We start from the raw sequence: 19,341 nt of genomic DNA, 5'->3' as shown, positions 1-19,341 counted from the left end.
GCAGCATCAGCTGATGCTGCCGCTCTCTACGGGCTGCAGGAGTCCAATGACGGAAGGTAGGTATCCTTCCGCACTGTATTCCTCCGCCACTTAAAAAAAAAAAAAAGTCCCTAGTCTCACTTTATGGTAAAAGCTGTGTGGGATGATTTAGCGAATCCTGCTTTGAGCAGGGGGTTGGACCAGATGGCCCAGGAGGTCCCTTCCAACTCTACGATTCTATGATTCTATGATTCTATGATTCTATGTATGTAGCATGCATGTAGTATGTATGTAGCATGCAGCATGTAGTATGTATGTAGCATGCAGCATGTAGTATGTATGTAGCATGCAGCATGTAGTATGTATGTAGCATGCAGCATGTAGTATGTATGTAGCATGCAGCATGTAGTATGTATGTAGCATGCAGCATGTAGTATGTATGTAGCATGCAGCATGTAGTATGTATGTAGCATGCAGCATGTAGTATGTATGTAGCATGCAGCATGTAGTATGTATGTAGCATGCAGCATGTAGTATGTATGTAGCATGCAGCATGTAGTATGTATGTAGCATGCAGCATGTAGTATGTATGTAGCATGCAGCATGTAGTATGTATGTAGCATGCAGCATGTAGTATGTATGTAGCATGCAGCATGTAGTATGTATGTAGCATGCAGCATGTAGTATGTATGTAGCATGCAGCATGTAGTATGTATGTAGCATGCAGCATGTAGTATGTATGTAGCATGCAGCATGTAGTATGTATGTAGCATGCAGCATGTAGTATGTATGTAGCATGCAGCATGTAGTATGTATGTAGCATGCAGCATGTAGTATGTATGTAGCATGCAGCATGTAGTATGTATGTAGCATGCAGCATGTAGTATGTATGTAGCATGCAGCATGTAGTATGTATGTAGCATGCAGCATGTAGTATGTATGTAGCATGCAGCATGTAGTATGTATGTAGCATGTAGTATGTATGTAGCATGTAGTATGTATGTAGCATGTAGTATGTATGTAGCATGTAGTATGTATGTAGCATGTATGTAGCATGCAGCATGTAGTATGTATGTAGCATGCAGCATGTAGTATGTATGTAGCATGCAGCATGTAGTATGTATGTAGCATGTAGTATGTATGTAGCATGTAGCATGTAGTATGTATGTAGCATGTAGTATGTATGTAGTATGTATGTAGTATTTTTTTTTTTTTAACATTTAACACATTAGCCGGATGATGGGACTACTACTGTCCCGTCATTGGCTAATGTGTCAATCACTGTCATGGTAGCAGGCATCGCCCGATGGGACTTGTAGTCCCATCGGACGATGCCTGCACAGCCCCCCGGCAGGCCGGCACAGCCCCCCGGCAGGCCGGCACAGCCGCCCGGCAGGCCGGCACAGCCCCCCCGGCAGGCCGGTACAGACCCCCACAGGGTGCACAGACCACCGGCAGGCCGGCACAGACCCCGGGCAGTCCACACAGCCCCCCGGCAGGCCGGCACAGCCCCCCGGCAGGCCCGAAATAACGGCGCATCATGATGCGCACACACCGCGCATCATGATGACGTCATTTCGGCTGTCAATCAACTTTGAACTTCCGATTCCGATGCCCGATATTGAAAAAATATCGGATGTCGGTATCGGAATTCCGATACAGCAAGTATCGGCCGATACCCGATACTTGCGGTATCGGAATGCTCAACTCTAGCTATGAGGTGTACCTGACTGGTGCTAAAAAAAAAAGGAGTGTTAGTCTGTGTGCTACCCGGCTTTCATTCTTTTTGGTACAGATATGATATGGATAGACAAATATAGATAGAGCAGATTTCTAATCTGCTTTTGCTATTGAAAACATTATCTATGAGCTCAAAAACCTTTCAGGTGATGCGGTTTTTTAAAAAGCTGATCTGCTTTTGCAACTGAAAAACGTATCCTCAAAAAACGCAGGAAAAACGCTGTGTGTGAATGTAGCCTTAGATCAGGAATAGAACAGTCATTTATAGGACATTTCATAACTTTCCCAAATTCCTATGAAAAAATATTCAGCACATTCTGCATTGATCTACTGTACCCAATTTATTATATATTTTAGGAGTCGGAGTTGGTCCATTTTATACTGACTCCAACTCCGACTCCACCAAAATGAGCACCGACTCTCCGACTCCACAGCCCTGTTTATCACCCACTCCTGGTTTTGGCTTACAGATCCTGATGGGAAATACTGAATGTGTGAACGTGGCCTTAAGCAGAGGTCATAAGTTGTAGCATTTTAATATACTGACTGTTGTCTCTCACAGGTTTGTTATCCTCTCTGTGGTCCTCTTTGGACTGACCTATAACCCGAATGAGACATGTTCCCTGAATCTGGTGGATCACGGCCGGGGGTATCTGGGCATTTTGCTGAGTTGTATGATTGCAGAGGTGGCCATCATCTGGTTAAGCATGAGAGGGGGAATCCTGTACACAGAGCCTAGAGACTCCATGCAGTATGTGCTATACGTCCGGCTTGGTGAGTAAGAGTGATCAGCAACATTTCTCTTGGTATGTATGCGTAATGTGCTAATAAATAACTCTTCCACTGTCTGCCATCCCTTATAGCGATTCTGGTGATCGAGTTTATTTATGCCATTGTGGGTATTGTCTGGCTCGCTCAGTATTACACATCCTGCAATGATGTCACCGCGAAGAACGTTACGCTGGGTAAGTGAGTAGTAAGCCTATCTTGGTGGTCAGGTCTGCAAACGATTTTTTGTTTTTATTCAGCATCAATAACTTTAATCTTAAGTCGATAAGGCCTCATTTAGGGCTTGATCTTGCAGGAGGAGTTGTATTGTTTGATGGTTTTTATTTATTTTGATGAACCTGTTATGTTTTTGATGTTTATTTGAACCATTTATTTAGTCTTTTTAGAGAATTCCACAAAGTGATCTGATAGCTGATGCTTTGATGTACTTGGTATAACAGATCAGTATCGTCGATCAGTATTAGCACGCATACAGACGTCTGGAATCGGACCACCGATTTTCTGTAGGTCCCCCTCTCCAAGCGGGATAGCCTCATAGGAATGTATGAAGCCGTCACGCTCAAGTCTGGAGACGCGGCTAGTCCCGTGCATTGCGGTCTGACCTCAGACCGATTTGCTTGGATGTCTGAATGTGCCCTTAAACTGTGAAACTACTAGTGATAAGCAAGTGCAAGTATACTCGTTGCTCGTGTGGTCTCCGAGTATTTTGGCGTGCTCGGAGGTTTCGTTTTCATTGCCTTAGCTACATGATTTGCGACTGCTAGACAGCCTGAATACATGTGTGGAATGCCTGTTTGTTAGAGAATTCCCACATGTATTCAGCCTGTCTACAAGTCACAAATCATGCAGCTGAGACTACGAAATCTAAATCTCCGAGCATGCCAAAATACTCGGAGACCACCCGAGCATTCTCGGGAAAACAAGCAACGAGTATACGCGCTCATCACTATAAACTACCTTTTAGACCCTGGAAGCCTAGCTGTCAGTCATTGCCGGACTCCCACAGGTATCTCTTGGTGATCCCAACCAGTGCATGACATACATCAGGTGGCCTTAAGTGGGGTGGCCATATAACAGGACTGGCTTACCTGATGAAACAAGTCAGCCACACACAGCATGGCTGATGTGATAACACAGGGAAATTTGTCTTGTGCTGAGCACAAGCTGAAAGTGGATCTGCTGGGATGGGGGGGGGAAATGTCTTCAGTTTTGGGGCACTTTTCTATTAAACATTTAGGGAGAATTATTTTTTCCAAATGGACATCCCAACGAACAGGTCACATAGGCACAATATGAAGAGCTTATGAATGTAAGTGTGTATACCCGGAGACCTATCGCTCACCTATGAATGTCTGTTATATTGCTCTGATCCCTTCCTGTTCTTTGGCTCCTGTATAGGGATGGTGGTCTGTAACTGGGTGGTCATACTTAGTGTCTGCATTACGGTTCTCTGTGTGTTTGACCCGACTGGAAGAACCTTTGTGAAGCTGCGTGCAACCAAGAGAAGACAAAGGAACCTGCGCACTTACAACTTGCGGTATAGGAACTTTCCTTCTTACCATCTTTCCACTGCTCCGATGTTTTATGTTTCTCAGCTTCACCCTCTCCTTTTTTCATGGTTGCAGACACCGCCTGGAGGAAGGTCAGGCCAGCAGCTGGACCCGTCGTCTGAAAGTCTTTCTGTGCTGCACTCGCACAAAGGACTCTCAGTCTGTAAGTAAGCGCAATGACCTCTCTTGAGTTCCCCCGTCTGACAGTCTGCACAAGGATGCCTGACTAATAAATTCAGCTGGTTGTAAGATATTTCATGGACTATCGATCAATGGCAATCTTACTGTGTGAATAACTTTCTCTACACAGCTATGCCCCCCAAACTCCCAGCCTTCGGGTTTGTGCAGACGACCTTATTTTCGGTTCGAGTGCGACCCAGCAAAACATTGGATTGCACTCGGTCCAATGTTATTCTATGGGGTCTTGCACATGTCCAATTTTTTTTCTTTTTTTTCTTTCGGACAGAGTCTGACTTATAAATCGTGCATGCTGTAATTTGTATCCAATATTCAGATCGCACTCGGCCATGCAAGTCAATGGCTTTGTGGAAAGCATAAGACCACATTCGAATGACATTTGAATGCAGTCTGATTTTAACGGACTGAAAGAATGGAGAACATGGAGACATTTTTATTCCATGCTCTTCACATCGGAGTGTGGTCGGCCCGATTTTTCTCATATGACAGAAAATACAGTGGTGTGGCCCTAGCTTTACCAACTGTTGGCATGTGTCCAACAGTTGGTACTAAAAGTTGTCATCTCCAATGAATCGACCATATTTTGATTCAACCAGATGACTCCTTTAAATTCAACTGGAGAATGTTGACAGGACTTTTTTCCTTTCTTCCTCTGTTTCTGGAGGTCCCAGATATCAAACCCCCACCTTCTGATTTCTAAGATGATATATCTTAGTGATGTGCTGAAGCATGAAATTTGGGTACAAATCAGTCCATTTTTTGTTCTTTATTATACTGTTTTGCACTGTACCTTTACGTAGTGAGACCTTGGTTTTATGCTTGGGTGGCTATTATTCATGGCCGTGGACAGACGTGCTCTTCTGATTGCATGCTGTGGTCATTTGTCAGGACCCGCGGTATTACTATCATTAGTCGGTGTAGAGAGCTATTTCCAGGGACTGTGGCTTGTCATGGTCGTAGCTCGGGTCAGACATTAGCACTGCTGAGAGATGTGAATGAAATGCTGGACGTCGTTATTTCTTGTAATCTGTTGCAGCTTCATTTCTAATACAATTAGAGGAGCTTACAAAGCATTACTGCCATAATTAACCCTTCTATAGCCCTCCAGGGAGCTTGCTCCGTCCTCCCACCTCTTCTCTCTACACGCTTCGATACAGAAAGCTGTATAGATCTGAGATTCGTTCTATATTAAGTGCAACACCCCCAAAGCAGAGCTGATCTTTGAGTTGGCGTAAAGCATTGGACATTTTTGATACCATAGGCCATTGTGGCCCTTTTTTTGGCACCAGTTGTTTTGTGACAGCGATCACTAAGCGGGTTGGGGTACACTCACTCGGCAGTGATATTTAAACTAACAGCAACCATTTCTTCATTTACATAAGTCCGTGCCTGGTTTATTATGCACCCATAAACCACGGTAGGCCATGTAGACGTCACAGAACCGACATAGATTCCATTTCACTTGCAGTTATGGCTGCACAGTTCAATAACTGACACCCGTCGGTTCACAATTCCCCAGGCTCTGAGTTACTTGCTTAACAGATTCTCAGGTTTCCCACACTGTCTTCATAGTGGTCCTGTCACTAGTCCAAACTCTCAGTAGCTTCCTGGATTTTCAGGAGCTCCAGCCAGCTCCAGTCTCACACCTGGCCATCTCCATGTGGTGCAACCAGGAAGCATATAGGAGTCGGACCTTTCTGATGTCACAGCAACACACCCCCTAGGAGGTATGTGGTTAACCAGACCCACCCAACACTTTCTGGTTAACCCTTAAATCCAGCCCTATTAAATTATACAGGTTTGTGGGACAACAAGACCTAGCCAACTGTCCTGGATTTAGACCTCAGCAAACCTCTGTCTGTGCAATCCATACCTATCTCTCGTGATACCAGTAGTTGGAACATCACAGCACCCAATTAATCATTTTATTTTCGTGCCATTTTTAAAGGTTTTTTTTATGCTCACCTGTATTTTGAAAAGTTGCATAATTTAGTGCAACTTTACTCCAGTACTCCAACCTCTTCCCCCTCCCCCAATTGTGTTTTGTTTTTTTTAGCACTCGATTCCAAAAGTTGCACCCTTTTGTGACAATTTAAAAAAGATGTAACTTTTGCTTAAAAATGGCTAATTACAGGGAAGATGCCCTTTTTTGACTGCGCCAAATTAATGAATCGCTTACTCCATTTTGATGAAATTGAATATCGGTGAATATCACGGGACAAAAAGTGAATCGAAAAAAAAAATCTTTAAAAATCTTTAAAGTAAATCCCTGCCTTACAGCATGGGTGGGCTACCCAAGTATGCTATTGTTGTGCCCAGTCCTTTTATGGGGACAGATTTATTGCCCGCAATGAGTGCTGATTAGTGATATAATAGCACCATGTTGTGCTTATCGGGAGGCTTCCGTACAAAGTGTCCTCTCCATTGACTGATATTGTTGAGGAAGAGGAGGATCCGGTTGTTGGAATGTCAATGGCCGATCCTTTTGTTTCCAGTATATAATCCGCTGTCATAGATAACACAGGAATTCTAGTCCGAACATTCCTCTGTGGTCGAGAACGATGGTGGCTGAATATGTTTATGGGGGGTATATACAGTGGGCTATGAACAATCAGTTGGGCTACTATCACTCCATGCTTAAGTAATAAATTATACCCTCTCTTTCAGGACGCTTATTCAGAAATTGCCTATCTGTTTGCTGAGTTTTTCCGGGATCTGGATATTGTTCCTTCTGACATCATTGCTGGGTTAGTTTTGCTGCGCCAAAGACAGAGAGCAAAGCGTAACGCAGTACTGGACGAGGTAAGATCCCTGTAGCCCTCAATCACTAACATGTATAGCCATCATGTAGACTGTGAGCAAAAAGAAACAGCATTTCAGCGCTCCGACATCCATGGTCTGAGTACAGGACGTGAGGTCCGGACCGGCTGACGCTCTCCTGACACAACCTGAACAGCCTACGAGGTTTATCTTGTGTGATACATGTGGGATTGGATGCCTTTCCTAAAGATTTATTTGCGGAAGGCTATCCTGGCCTCCAGAGCACAGATCAGAAATTTCTGAAAACAAAAACCATCAATCTGAATAGAACTTATTTTCCATGTATGTGTATTTTAACCCCCTGAAGATCCTATCATAGTAGTTAGGTGGTTATATTTACTGTCCCCATAAATGTTATAAAGTGAAAGTAATTACAACTTTCTCTTTCGTCTCATTGGGGGACACAGGAACCGTGGGTGTGTGCTGCTGTCACTAGGAGGTTGACACTATGCATGAAAAAAATGTTAACTCCGCCTCCGCAGTATACACCCCTCTGACCGGCTGTAGGACAATCAGTTTTGCTTAGTGTCAGCAGGAGGTGGACAGAGGTCTCTCGCAGACCCATGCCTACCTCAATGTGCGTCGTTCCTTTTCAGGTAACCATGGAGGGATACAGAGTAGATATGCTATTTCTGTATTCCCACACCGGGATTATGAGTACGGCGTGTACTGTCACCCCGTATCCTCATGAATCCCGTGGGCAGGACCCTATCCCCTAACGCAGGACTCGTGTTCAGGTGGCAGCTCCTGGTCCTGACCTTCGTCTCCCATCACTCGCCCACCAGAGCCTGATGATCAAGAGAGACGCCCTGCAGAAAAGGATTGGGACAGCAATCTTTTCATGCAGGTAAAACGACCCCTGTTACAGGGTGAACTGGAGGTAAGAGGCTGCAGCGTTGTATGATCTGCTGACCAGCTGCTCTGGCTGAATGTGACCGCTGTAATCAGCACTCGGCTTGCAGCCCATGGCTCTATACTTAGTTTAAGAGCCAACACTTTCAAGCACACGGTGCAGCGCGGTTCCAGCCTCCTCCCGTGGCAGCGTATGGCCCTGGGCTCCAGTAGGAGCCCAGCACAGCCGACACCAGATTCTGACTCCCGGCAGGCTCCTCCGGCTTCCTCTTCCTGTACCAGCGCCATCTTGGTGCTCCAGGAGGCCAGAGCAGGGCCCCGCCCACCACTTCCGGGCGGGGATTTCATAAGGCTTCTAGGCAGCGGCAGGGCTGTTCACCTCGCGCTCTCTCTCTCTCATAAGCCTTCGGGCGGTAGCGACACAGGTCGTGGGTATGTGAGTACTGCACTACAGGTTGCTCCCTCACTCCGCTTTCTACCCCCGACGGTCGGCACCAGGTAAAACCTGTCAGTATGCCCAAGGGAGAGCAGTCCCGCTCCTCCTCTTCATCCGCTTCAGTGACCTTGGTAAAATATTTTGTATGTACCAAATGCAATGTCAGGCTTCCTTCAGGTCAGTCCTCGCCACTCTGCTCATATTGCAGCAGACCTAAGGTGTCACCCATGCTAGAGAGCAGGTGCAGCCCCCCGCTTTGCTGGTCAGAGCTCCCACATTACCCCTGGAGCAGGAGGAAGCCACCTTGCCTGCCGCCCAGGGGCCATCCATTGCCACGGGAGACAGCGAGTGTCCAGGATGGGCCTCTTCCTTATCTAAGTCCGTGGCCGACCTTTCCAAGGTATCACAGACCTTGGTAATGGTGCTTAACAGATTGCCACTTCAGACCCCAGTGGACACAGGATCACCAAAGGAGCCTCCTTTTGGGCCTTCTAGAGGCCGTAAAAGGTTTAGAAAGGACCACCATCCCAGGTCCCGTTCTCACTCCATCTCGCCGCCAGAATTCCTCTGGCCGTCTGCTCCTCCCAGTCCTCATCCCCGGAATCAGGCGAGGCATTATCAGAGACTCACTCAGAGGAGGGTTCGGAGTACGGGCCAGAACAGTCCCAGGTCAAGGATATGGTTCAGGGCCTCATTGCCGCAGTCAATGAGACTTTTAAAAATGGGGGCACCACATCCAAACCTAATGATCAGATTTTTTCATTTAAGCATTATAAGTCCCCCTCTAGGGCTCTAGGGTCTTCACCTCCCACAAGGATTTTGAGGAAGTGTTGGCCAGGGAAAGGGAACCCAACCAGGCGTTTTCAGAGAGTGAATAGTTTTGGGATTCAATATCCCTTCCCTCCACATCTCACCGCCAACTGGACCTCCTCCCCTTCTGTGGACCCACCAGTGTCCAGACTCGCTACCAATACAGTCCTCCCACTCGCCAGTGAGGCAGCCCTAAAAGATCCCAATGATAGGAGGATAGAATACTTGGCAAAATCAGCCTTTGAGGCAGCAGCCGCTACATTGTGTCCAGCCTTCGCCTCAGCCTGGGTAGCTAAGTCTGTTACAGAATGGTCCAAACAGCTTAGACAGGGCATATTGGCCGGGGCACCACCAGCGGAACTGGTGGAGTTCGCAGATCAAATCTCTCATGCCGGGAGGTATATGGTATCAGCAGCCCTGGATGTTGCGTCTTGCGCAGCTCAAACATCCAGTAACATGGTAGCTGTCGGGCGGACGGTCTGGCTAAAGGCTTGGCAGGCTGATTTGTCCTCAAAGAAATCACTAACCAATCTGCCGTTTCAGGGCACCCAGCTCTTTGGGTCCATGTTAGATCAAATCATTAAGGATGCAACGGGGGTACAAGCTCCCTTCTCCCTCAGGCCAAACCTCGTCAATATGTTTTCAAACGTAGGGCTCAGCCCTTTAGCCGTACCCCAGCGACAGGCACTTATGCGCAGGGCCCACAGAGGTCGCAAGCACCGAGAGATAGGAGGAAGGTATCATTTCGGTCAACCCCGTCATGGCATTCCCGCAGTTCCAACAGCAGAGCTACCAGGTCAGGGCTGGGCAGAGCCACTTCAGCCTGATGCCAGCAGGGAGTTCAACTCCCTTCCCAGTACCTCTCCCAGACTAGGACGCCGCCTTCTCCTCTTCAGAGATGTCTGGCAGAATTCAGTAGAGGATATCTGGGTAAACGAGGCAATATCAACAGGATGCAAGATAGACTTCAACGCGCTTCCGCGAGATGGCTTCTTTCTATCGCATCCACCAAAAGACGCTGCTATGGCTCTGGGTTTTTTTGTGGCAATCGACTCTCTCCTCAACGCAGGAGTAATCATCCCCGTTCCCGAGCAGGAACGTTTTACCAGCTTTTACTCAAACCTGTTTGTGATACCAAAAAAGGATGGCTCAGTTCGTCCCATACTAGACCTCAAAAGGCTAAACAGATGGGTCCGCTTACGCCATTTCAGGATGGAATAGATTCGGTCTGTAATTACGTCTATGGAGGATTAGGAATTCCTATGTTCAATAGATATCCGGGACGCCTACCTACACGTCCCCACTTTTCAGGGACATCAGAGGTTTCTGCGTTTTGCTGTCCAAAAGCAGCATTTCCAGTTTGTGGCTCTGCCATTTGGGCTGGCAACAGCCCCTAGAATTTTTTAAAAGATTATGGCAGCGATGGTAGCTATATTAAGGGTCAAAGGCATAATATTGGTACCATATCTTGACAATATTCTCGTCAAGGCGCCCTCCTTCGCTCAGGCCCAGGAAAATCTAGTGGTAGTTTTAAACACGCTCTCCCGGTTTAGTTAGATCATAAACAGGGAGAAATCCCACCTAACGCCAACACAACGCCTAGAATTCTTAGGAATGGTAATCGACACCCGCCGCTCAAGAGTCTTTCTCCCAGAAAGAAAGTGGATTACCCTCCAGCAGGGAATTCGCTCTCTGTTGAAATTCCGGCTTCTATCCTTTTTTCGCTGCCATGAGAGTCCTGGGAAGAATGGTGGCAGCTTCAGAGGCGATACCCTTTGCCCTGTTTCATTCCAGGATACTGCAGAGGAACATCCTCCTTCAGTGGGACAGGTCCATCTCTTCGCTGGATCGCCCCTTCCTCCCCTCCATTCAGACCAGGGAGTCCCTCAAGTGGTGGCTGACCTCCCCCCTTGTTCATCTGGGACGGCCTTTTCCCTCTGTCCACTGGCAGGTAGTAACTACAGATGCCAGTCTCCTGGGCTGGGGTGCGGTATTCCGCCACAGGACTATCCAGGGACGATGGTCAAGGTGAGAATCCTCACTGTCTATCAACATTCTAGAACTGAGGGCGGTCTTTCTAGCACTTCTACATTGGGAAAGATGCCTCAACAACCAGCCAGTCCGGATTCAAACGGACAACGCCAGGGCGGTGGCATACATCAATCACCAAGGGGGAACCAAAAGTCCCCGGGCACTGGCCGAGGTATCCAGAATCTTCAACTGGGCAGAAACCGCAATTCCGACAATTTTGGCAGTTTACGTTCCCGGCACAGACCACACGGCCGCCGACTTCCTCAGTCGGGAGGGGCTCGCAGCAGGGGAATGGTCCTTACACCAAGAAGTGTTCCGTCAGATATGCCAGCTACGGGGGACTCCAGATGTGGACCTCCTGGCATCGCGACAGAACAGAAGGGTCCAACAGTTTGTCTCAAGATACCGCAATCCTCTAGCAATAGGGTTCGACGAGCTGGTCATTCCCTAGACACAGTTCAGACTCCCTTACCTGTTCGCTCCCCTTCCTCTCCTGCCCAGGCTGCTAAAGAAGATCAAGGCGGAAAGGGTGCTGGTCATATTGGTCGCCCCGTACAGGCCCAGGAGGGCCTGGTTCTCAGAAATTATCAATCTTCTCGCAGGCACCCCCTGGAGACTCCCCGACAGACCATATCTCCTGGCTCAGGGGCCATTTTACCACCCGAATTCTCGGTTGCTCAATTTGACGGCTTGGCCGTTGAAACCACAATACTGAGAGCAGCGGGTTTTTCGGACCGAGTCATTAATACAATGATCCAGGCTAGGAAGCCTTCCTCTGCCAGGGTCTATTATCGAGCCTGGAAGGCCTATTTTGGCTGGTGTGAGTCTAATCACGTCACACCTATGCCCTGTTCCCTGCCATCTGTCCTAGCGTTTCTCCAGGCAGGGTTAGATGGCGGTCTGGCCCTAAGTTCCTTGAAAGGCCAGGTATTTGCTCTCTCTATTCTTTTTCAAAAGAATTTGGCCTCCCGCTTACAGGTTAAGACCTTTCTGCAAGGAGTAGCACATGCGGCCCCTCCTTACAGATCCCCTGTGGCTCCATGGGATCTTAACTTGGTCTTGGAAGCTTTGACAGGTTCACCCTTTGAACCCCTACAGGAAGCTCCCATGTCTTTGTTGTCCTGGAAGGTGGTATTTCTCGTAGCCATCACCTCTATTAGGCGGGTTTCAGAATTAGCGGCATTGTCCTGTCGTCCTCAATTACTAATTATGCACCAGGACAAGGTTGTTTTGCGGCCTCCTCCTAACTTTCTTCCCAAGGTGGTATCGGCCTTCTACCTGAACGAGGATATAATCCTTCCGTCATTTTGTACTGCTCCAACCCATCCTGTTATGATTGAGTCACTGTAGGAGGCAAAAACAGAAATGCTAGCTAAGTCCAGAAAACCAGAGAAGTTGGCAGCTATCGGATTGCAGACCCCTGAACCTATCAACACAACTAGCAGTAGCCGTGGGGGGTTCCTACGATGCCCTAGACCCCTCGATCACAGCCGGAGAATTAAATAGTCCTAAAGAAAGAAAGGGGAAATCTAAACTGCCCCAGAGCAGACCCCAAAGCAATAGGCAGCCCCCAACATATAATGACGGTGAAGCAAGATGAAAATACTAACACAGACAGAAAGATAGACTGAGCAAAGACGGGGCCCAAGCTAACTAGATAGAAAAGGACAGGAAGGCTGCTGTCTGCAATCCGTGAAAAACCCTATGAAAATAAGAGCCAACAGACTGACAGTGAAAAAGGCCCTGAAGACGCTAGGCTTCAAAAAAGCTATGTCAGTACTCAGGAATATTCTGAAGACAGAGCTACAGGCAAAAGGAGATTCAGCTCACCCCAGCAGGGAATGGCAGAATACAGAAAAGCAAGGAAAACAAAAAAACAAAACAAAAATGCTAACAGGCAAAACAGAAAACTTAGCTTTTGAGGAGCAGGAATCAGACTGGTGTCCTAGAAGTCCACAGAGAAATCACCCGCAGGGCAGAAGGGCGTCGGCAGCCTTATATCCAGTCCGTGACTCCACTCAGCCAGTCATCCTCATTAGGCTCAGGTGCCTGATAATCAGGCTCATTACCTTCCTTTACCAGAATAGGGAGTTCACCAGACCTCAGTGATGAAGGGGAAAATGAACTCACAACAGTACCTCCCCCTTGAGGAGGGGTCACCGAACCCTCAACCACGCCACCAGGGTGAGCCCGATGAAATGCACGCACCAATCTTTTGGCATGAATATCAGAGGCAGAGACCCAGGAATTATCCTCCTGACCATAACCCTTCCACTTAACCAAATACTGGAGTCTCCGTCTAGCCAGACGGGAATCCAGTATTTTCTCTACCTCATATTCCATGTTACCTTCAACCAATACAGGGTCTGAAGGTGCAACCCCCGGAACAACAGGTTCAACAAACCTCTTCAACAAAGATTTATGGAACACATTATGGATTTTAAATGTGACAGGAAGAGCCAAACGAAAAGAGACCGGATTAATAATCTCCAAAATCTTGTAAGGTCCAACAAATCTAGGCTTAAACTTAGGAGAAGCCACCTTCATAGCAATATTTTTTGATGACAACCACACCACATCACCAACCTTAAATTGGGGACCAATGGTCCTATGTCGGTTGGAAAACCGCTGGGCCTTTTCCTGGGAGAGAGATAACTTATCCACCACTTGGTCCCAGATCTGGTGCATTCTCTCCACCACAGTGTCAACCCCTGGGCAGGCAGAGGGCTGGCAGAGGGCTGCCCTGAAGAAAATCGAGGATGAAACCCAAAGTTACAAAAAAAAGGAGACCTCAAAGTGGCAGAACAAGCTCTATTATTTAAAGCAAATTCGGCCAAGGGCAAAAATGAAACCCAATCATCCTGATCAGCAGAAATAAAACATCTCAAATATGACTCCAAGGTCTGGTTTGTTCTCTCTGTCTGCCCATTAGTCTGAGGGTGAAAAGCAGAGGAGAAGGACAACTGAATTCCCAGCTTGGAACAGAAAGTTCTCCAAAATCTAGACACAAACTGGACTCCTCTGTCAGATACAATGTTCGCAGGAGTCCCGTGCAAGCGAACCACCTGTTGTAAAAACAGGGGCACCAATTCAGAGGAAGATGGCAACTTAGGGAGTGGTACAAGATGAACCATCTTAGAGAAGCTATCACAAATCACCCAAATAACGGTCATCCTTTGAGAGACCGGCATATCAGAGATGAAATCCATTGAAATATGGGTCCATGGCCTCTTGGGGACAGGCAAAGGCGTCAACAACCCACTAGAGCGAGAACACGATTTAGACCGGGAGCACGTCCCACAGGACTGCACAAAATTCCTGACATCACGAGACAAGGAGGGCTACCAAAAAGACCGACTCACCAGATCTCTAGTACCAAAAATACCTGGATGACCAGCCAAAGCAGAGCAATGAACTTCAGACATCACTCTCTTCTTCCACTGGTCAGGAACATACAACTTTCCACTGGGACAACGCTCAGGTTTGTCCTCCTGGAACTCTTCCAGAGCACGTCTCAAATCGGGCGAGATGGCAGAAAGAACTACCCCTTCGCCTAAGATGGTAGCAGGCTTGGTCACCACAGGAGAATCAGCAAAGAAGCTCCTAGAGAGGGCGTCAGCCTTGACATTCTTAGTTCCAGGAAGAAAAGAAACCACAAAATCAAAACGTGTAAAAAACAAGGCCCACCTAGCCTGTCTAGGGTTCAAGCGCTTAGCCAACTCTAGGTAAATCAAATTCTTGTGGTCAGTGAGGACCACGACTTGATGCTTGCCTCCCTCCAACCAATGTCTCCACTCCTCAAATGCCCATTTCATGGCTAACAGTTCCCGATTCCCCACATCATAGTTACGTTCAGATGGAGAGAACTTTCGGGAAAAGAAAGCACAGGGATTCATTTTAGATGTTACAGGATCCTTTTGGGACAAAACAGCTCCTGCACCAATCTCAGAAGCATCCACCTCTACCTGGAATGGAAGTGAGACATCAGGTTGCCGCAAAACCGGGGCGGAGGTGAATCTTCGCTTCAGCTCCTGTAAGGAAGAAACAGCCTCCGGAGACCAATTTAATACATCAGCACCCTTCTTAGTCAAATCAGTCAATGGCTTGGCAATACTAGAAAATTTTGCTATAAAATTCCGATAAAAATTAGCAAAACCCAAAAACTTCTGGAGGGCCTTCAAAGAAGGGGGCTGAACCCAATCGTAAATGGCCTGTACCTTGGCCGGGTCCATTTCAATAGTTGACGGGGACAAAATAAATCCCAAAAAAGAAATCCTCTGTATTCCAAAAAGGCATTTAGATCCTTTGACATACAGGGAATTCTCCCTCAAGATCCGGAACACAGTCCAAATATGTTCCACATGAGAATCCCAATCCTTGGAGAAGATCAAAATATCATCCAGATAGATAATCAAAAATTTATCGACAAAATCTCGGAAAATATCGTTCATGAAGCACTGGAAGACAGAAGGGGCATTAGTGAGCCCAAAAGGCATCACCAGGTACTCAAAATGTCCCTCCGGAGTATTAAACGCCGTCTTCCATTCATCCCCATGCTTAATGCGAATAAGATTATACGCCCCCCTGAGGTCAAGCTTGGTAAACCAGCAAGCACCTTTATCTCTGGAGAATAGATCAGAAATCAGGGGTAACGGATACTGATATTTAACAGTAATTTTGTTGAGAGCACGATAATCAATACAAGGTCTTAATGATCCATCCTTTTTGGCTACAAAAAAAAAAACCGGCACCTAAGGGTGACGAGGCTGGTCTAATATGACCCTTCTCCAACGCCTCCTTAATATAGGATCGCATAGCCTCGTGCTCGGGTACAGATAAATTGAAGAGCCGACCCTTGGGAAATTTACACCCCGGGCTCAGTTCAATAGCACAGTCATAACTCCTATGAGGAGGCAGAGACGCAGACTCATTCTCACTAAATACATCATAAAAGTCCGCCAAATAATCAGGAACATCATGCAACTGAGGAGAGGTGGAAAACACCGGAGCCTCACTAAAGGCACACCGACAACCCCAACTCACCACAGACACAGATTTCCAATCCAAAACTGGATTATGAATTTGTAACCAGGGAAACCCCAGAACAATAGTATCATGCAGATTATGTAACACCAAAAACCTGCAATTTTCTTGATGGTCTGGGGCGACCCGCATTACCACCTGGGTCCAAAACTGAGGTTTATTTTTAGCGAAAGGAGTAGCATCAATCCCCCTCAAAGGGATAGGCGTCTGCAGAGGTGTCATCGGAAATCCACAACGTTTAGCAAAATCCAAGTCCATTAGGTTTAGAGCTGCTCCCGAATCCACAAAAGCCTTGGCGGAAAATGTGGACAGGGAGCAGATCAGAGTAATAGCCAGAAGAAACTTAGGTTGAACACCACCAACAGAAAACGTGTGTGCAAAGCGTTACTCTCGTTTAGGACAGAAATAATATGCGAGGCATCTCCACAAAAAAAACACAACTTATTACGCCTTCTGAACTCCTGACGCTGCTCTCTGGAAAAAACTCTATCACATTGCATAGGTTCAGACATCTGTTCAACAGGTGGCAACACCTCTCGTGCAGCTCTGCGTTCGCGTAAACGCCGATCAACCTGAATGGCTAAAGACATAGAATCGTCAAGACCAGAGGGAACAGGAAATCCCACCATAGTATCTTTTACGGCTTCTGACAACCCCTTCCGAAAGAGAGCAGCCAAGGCATTATCATTCCAGGTAGTAAGTACTGCCCACTTTCGGAATTTTTGACAGTACAATTCTGCAGAATCACGACCCTGGTTCAATGCCAGCAGGGTCTTTTCAGCCTGATCAATGGCATTAGGTTCGTCATACAACAACCCCAAGGCCTGAAAAAATGCGTTCACATTAGTCAGAATAGGATCATCTGGTTTCAAAGAAAACGCCCAATCCTGGGGATCGCCACGCAGCAAAGAGATGACAATTTTAACCTGCTGCGCGGAGCTCCCTGACGAGTTAGGCTTCAAGGCAAAAAATAATTTACAATTATTTTTGAAATTCAAAAATTTAGACCGATCCCCAAAAAATACATCAGGTGTAGGAATCTTTGGTTCAGCAGCATATGAATGAGCAAGGTAGGCGGAAATTCCCTGCAGTTCCGCAGCGAGCTGCTCCATACGATCAGACAATTGCTTTATCTCCATTGAGAGAGAAAAAAAAAAATTCCCCCTACGGCCTCAGAGATATAGAGGGAATACACACCCTTTTTTTTTTTTTTTTTTTACAATTCTTTCCTACTATTGAGTACCCTAGAATCTGCGGTATGGCGGGTGATTCTGTTATGATTGAGTCACCGTAGGAGGCAAAAATAGAAATGCTAGCTAAGTCCAGAAAACCAGAGAAGTTAGCAGCTATCGGATTGCAGACCCCTGAACCTATCAACACAACTAGCAGTAGCCGTGGGGGGCTCCTACGATGCCCTAGGCCCCTCGGTCACAGCCGGAGGACTACATAGCCTAAAGAGAGAAAGGGAAATCTAAACTGCCCCAGAGCAGACCCCAAAGTAAAAGGCAGCCCCCCACATATAATGACGGTGAAGCAAGAAGAAAGAACAAAACACAGACAGAAAGATAGACTGAGCAAAGATGGGGCCCACGCTAGCTTAGATAGGAAAGGACAGGAAGGCTGCTGTCTACAATCCGTGAAAACCCCGATGAAAATAAGAGCCAACAAACTGACAGTAAAAAAGGCCCTGAAGACGCTAGGCTTCAAAAAAGCTATGTCAGTACTCAGGAATATTCTGAAGACAGAGCAACAGGCAAAAGGAGATTCAGCTCACCCCAGAAGGGAATGGCAGAATCCAGAAAAGCAAGGAAAACAAAACACTAATGCAAAAAGGCAAAGCAGAAATCTTAGCTTTAGATGAGCAGGAATCAGACTGGTTTCCTAGAAGTCCACAGAGAAATCACCCGCAGGCCAGAAGGGCGTCGGCAGCCTTATATCCAGTCATTAACTCCACTCAGCCAGTCATCATCATCAGCCCCAGGTGTTTGACAATCAGGCTCACTACCTTTCTTCACCAGAAGAGGGAGTTCCTCGGGCCTCAGTAGTGAAGGGGAAAATGAACTCACAACAGGCATCCTAGGCAGAAGAATCTTGCAGGCGGCAGTGGTGAGTTCTCCGACCTGAAGGAAGTTTGTCTTTTCCCACCCCAGGGACTGCTTTTGGCCGTCCCAAGGTTCCTGTGTCCCCCAATGAGACGAAAGAGAAAACAGGATTTTGGTTGCTTACCGTAAAATCTGTTTCTCAGAGTCTTCATTGGGGGACACAGCGCCCTTCCATGATTTTATGTGTAATGAATATATGATGACTTACATGATGTCTCCACCTACTACTTTTTCACTAACTGATTGTCCTACAGCCTGTTGGAGGGGTGTATACTGTGGAGGCAGAGTTAACATTTTTTTCATGCATAGTGTCAACCTCCTAGTGACAGCAGTACACACACACGGTTCCTGTGTCCCCCAGTGAAGACTTTGAGAAACAGATTTTACGGTAAGCAACCAAAATCCTGTTTTCTATCAGCAAAGGAGTAAGGCAGGGTTCACAATGCTTTATACTCTCAGGTCTGTGGCTGCATCTAAGCCCTGGGAGAACAGGATTGGCACCTTTTGTGCAGACGGGACCATTGACTGTAATGATGCAGACAGTCGCTGTGTTCTCTGTGAGACATAATTTTCAACCGTATTCTCCTCTTTCAGGTGGCCATCTGAAATGGGCAGATATAGTTTAAAATGTTATCCGAAAAAGCACATAGTTACTCTGCCTGCATCATTACAGTCAATCATTACATCAGCACGTGCACCAAATCCTCTTTTTCTAGGGCTTCAGACAAAGCCACTGTGAGGGTGAAACGGGATGTAAACCCAGCCTTAGGCTATGTGCACACGCTAGCGTTTTTAAACGCTCAGGAAAAGGATCCCCTTCCCAGAAATCGCGCGTCTTTTTCTGCGCGTCTTTTTCCGCACGTTTTTTTGCGCGATTTTGACGCGTTTTTTTGACACGCGATTTCTGGGATCATTGGGGATGGCTAAAAACGCTCAGCAATGCGGAAATTAATGAGCATGCTGCGTTTTTAGCCGCTAAGCAATTCCGGAG

General features: G+C 46.9%; 1 protein-coding gene across 2 annotated transcripts in view; it reads left to right on the top strand.

The window, feature by feature from the left end:
- DAGLA (diacylglycerol lipase alpha) overlaps nucleotides 1–19,341 on the top strand; it is a 96,076-nt gene that overhangs the window by 58,661 nt on the left and 18,074 nt on the right. For both annotated transcript variants that reach the window (XM_073573979.1, XM_073573980.1), the window contains exons 3-7: nucleotides 2,282–2,493; nucleotides 2,583–2,684; nucleotides 3,907–4,045; nucleotides 4,134–4,221; nucleotides 6,924–7,058. In XM_073573979.1, the coding sequence (XP_073430080.1) occupies nucleotides 2,282–2,493; nucleotides 2,583–2,684; nucleotides 3,907–4,045; nucleotides 4,134–4,221; nucleotides 6,924–7,058 (676 nt within the window). The remainder of the gene's footprint in view (nucleotides 1–2,281; nucleotides 2,494–2,582; nucleotides 2,685–3,906; nucleotides 4,046–4,133; nucleotides 4,222–6,923; nucleotides 7,059–19,341) is intronic.

This window comes from Dendrobates tinctorius, unplaced genomic scaffold, assembly GCF_039654945.1.
Source record: "Dendrobates tinctorius isolate UK_male_01 unplaced genomic scaffold, ASM3965494v1 ptg000037l, whole genome shotgun sequence".
NCBI lineage: Eukaryota > Metazoa > Chordata > Amphibia > Anura > Dendrobatidae > Dendrobates > Dendrobates tinctorius.
Note: the sequence above shows the minus strand (reverse complement) of the source record. Positions and strands in the feature narration are given on the sequence as shown.